The sequence below is a fragment of the Artibeus jamaicensis genome, unplaced genomic scaffold (assembly GCF_021234435.1).
Source record: "Artibeus jamaicensis isolate MK-2021 breed Jamaican fruit bat unplaced genomic scaffold, CSHL_Jam_final contig_2566, whole genome shotgun sequence".
Taxonomy (NCBI): Eukaryota; Metazoa; Chordata; class Mammalia; order Chiroptera; family Phyllostomidae; genus Artibeus; species Artibeus jamaicensis.
The window spans coordinates 758-3508 of record NW_026521552.1 but is presented as its reverse complement, the minus strand read 5'-3'; the positions used below and the strand labels follow the sequence as shown (position 1 = coordinate 3508).

Below are 2751 nucleotides of genomic sequence, written 5' to 3'. Positions count from 1 at the left end.
CAGGTAGGGAGGGAATGGGATCCCATGGGGGAGGCTCTGACCTGGAAGGTGAGGCCCTGGGTCACCTCATCTGCAAGGGGCATCTCAGGAGGCTCCAGGTTTAATTCTTCCTCCATCATGAGAACAAGGGCCGGACTCCTGAAGACACACTGTTCCCCTTCCTCGGGGTCTGGTGACGTAACAACCCCGTGACAGGAACGGCCAGCCTCCCACTGGCCACACCCTGAGAGTCTGTCTACACTGAACACACCGTGGTCTCTTCCTTCTGCACAGCTGGGTTCAGAGTGGAGACTCCATGTCCCCCATACTCATGGCCCTGCTCTTCCTTGGTGAGATGTGAGGGGAGAGGGGAAGCCCTGCTCTGTCAGGACCCCAGGGCTGGGGAGGCTCCCGGGAAGGAGGGTTCCACTCACGACTCAGGGCAAATCTCTCACAGGGACTGTCTTGCAGGGCTGAGCGTGGGCCTGAGGACCCCAGTGCAGGCAGGTGAGTCTGTCCTCAAATGTCCCAGGACCCTCTCCACATAAAGGACAAGGTGTTTCCTCATCAGGCAGCTGTGGATGGAGAATATAAGTTCTGGGTTAATGAATGGGGGACATCTGAGAAGATTGGGGTGAGATCTGGGCACTGGGATGGAAATGTCTTGTGACCCAGGCTCTCATTCCTTCCAGGGACCCTTGCCAAACCCACCCTCTGGGCTGAGCCAGACGCCATAACCCGGTTGCGGAGCTCTGTGACCATCTGGTGTCAGGGGACCCTGCAGGCCATTGAGTTCCGTCTGGATAAAGATGGAAGCCCACAGCCGTGGCGTAGACAGAAGCCACTATATCCAGGAGACAAGGTCAAGTTCTCCATCACACACATGACAGAGCATGATGCAGGAAAATATCACTGCTCCTATGTCAGCCTCACTGGCTGGTCAGAGCGCAGTGACCCCCTGGAGCTGGTGTTAACAGGTAAGGGGAAACCAGGGGTCCCAGCCTCAGGCTCTGCCCTCAGGAAGGGGGATGCTCTTAGGGGGTCTCCTCCTCACAGCCCAGCCCTGGGGTAAATGAGGGAGGTGTGAGCCCCATTTACACATGCTGCCTCCTTCTCTCCTAGGATCCTACTACTACAGCAAACCCAGCCTCTCAGCCCTGCCCAGCCCTGTTGTGACCTCAGGAGGGAATGTAACCCTCCAGTGTGGCTCATGGGAGAAATTCAACAGGTTCATTTTGACCAAGGAAGGAGAAGACAGGCTCTCCTGGACCCTGGACTCACAGCAACACCCCAGTGGGGAGTCCCAGGCCCGGTTCTCTGTGGGCCCTGTAATTCCCAGCCACAGGTGGACATTCAGATGCTATGGCTGTTACAGAAACAGACCCCAGGTGTGGTCACAGCCCAGTGATGCCCTGGAGCTTCTGGTCTCAGGTGAGGAAGTCCTATCCTGGTTCTATCCATATATTGAGGCACCAGACAGTTTATTGGGGTGTTTACCGGGAGGGGAGCCTTGTGTGAAAGGTGGGGTGAGGGGGGCACAGGGGCTCCTGCGTCAGAGACACAGAGGGACAGGGGGACCTGGGGGCCAGGCCAGGAGGAGGGTTCATGGCAGGAGCAGCCCTGTCATTCCTGTCTGGTCCCTGCAGGTAGCTCAAGGAAGCCCTCCCTCCTGACCCAGCAGGGCCCCATTGTGGGGTCTGGACAGAGCCTGACCCTCCAGTGTCTGTCTAACATCGGCTATGACAGATTTGCTCTGTCCAAGACAGGGGGACAAGACCTCCCCCAGATCACTGACCTGCAGCCCAAGGCGGGGCTCTCTCAGGCCAAATTCCACCTGGACACTGTGAATGGCTCCCATGGGGGCCAGTACAGGTGCTATGGTGGACACAGCCTCTCCTCTGAGTGGTCAGCCCCCAGTGACCCCCTGGACATCCTGGTGGCAGGTGAGAAACCAGTGGGATCATTTGGGGAACCAGAGTCTGCTCAGGCCCTGCAGGAAGTCTCAGATGGTGATGGTCAGGACAAGGAGTGTGGGGTCCCCTAAGAGAGAGAGAGGGAAAGAAATACGTGATGAAAGGGGGAGTGGGAGACTCACAGAAACCAGAGACAGACAGAAAGGAGGGTCGTCAGAAAGGGGCCTAGTGACTCTTGGGTCATAACACAGTGGGCAGCAGCCCCTCACCCACCCACCCCTCTCTCTAGGATGGCTCCCTGACAGACCCTCCCTCTCGGTGCAGCCTGGCCCCACAGTGGCCTCAGGAGAGAACGTGACCCTGCTGTGTCAGTCACAGAGCCCAAGGGACACTTTCCTTCTGACCAAGGAGGGGGCAGCCAGTCCCCCGCTGCGTCTCAGATCACAGTCTCGAGCTCAGCAGCACCAGGCAGAGTTCTCCATGGGTCCTGTGACCTCAGCCCATGGGGGGACCTACAGGTGCTACAGTGCAAACCACGATAGACCCTACCTGTTGTCACAGCCCAGTGACCCCCTGGAGCTCCTGGTCTCAGGTAAGACCCCCTGACTGTCTTTCTGAGCTGTTGGCTCAGGTCCTCTTCCCCAGAAGAACTGTGGGCTGCAAGGGGAGGGACAGGGCTCCAGGGATGGTCACCCAGCAGAGACCTGCCCCCTCAGAGACCCTCCTACACACGTCCACCCCTCTCCCTCACCTGAGCACAGACAATGCCAGGTGCTCAGCAGCAGGGGCTTGAATGGGCCACTGCACAGCTGCATGGGAAGAGTCTTAGAGCTGTGGGACCCCAGGGCCCACACCAGAC

At 58.6% G+C, this 2751-nt stretch overlaps 1 protein-coding gene across 1 annotated transcript; it reads left to right on the top strand.

Moving 5' to 3' along the window:
- Positions 1 to 223: 223 nt before the first annotated feature.
- On the top strand, positions 224 to 2523 carry LOC119055835 (leukocyte immunoglobulin-like receptor subfamily A member 6; the record flags this gene model as incomplete). The annotated part of the gene is given in 7 exon segments (XM_053662572.1): positions 224 to 329; positions 451 to 486; positions 672 to 956; positions 1102 to 1410; positions 1626 to 1922; positions 2182 to 2492; positions 2494 to 2523. Coding segments are annotated over 7 exon segments (1302 nt in total), but the record flags the coding sequence as incomplete, so codon positions are not given.
- Between the last annotated feature and the right edge of the window lie 228 nt (positions 2524 to 2751).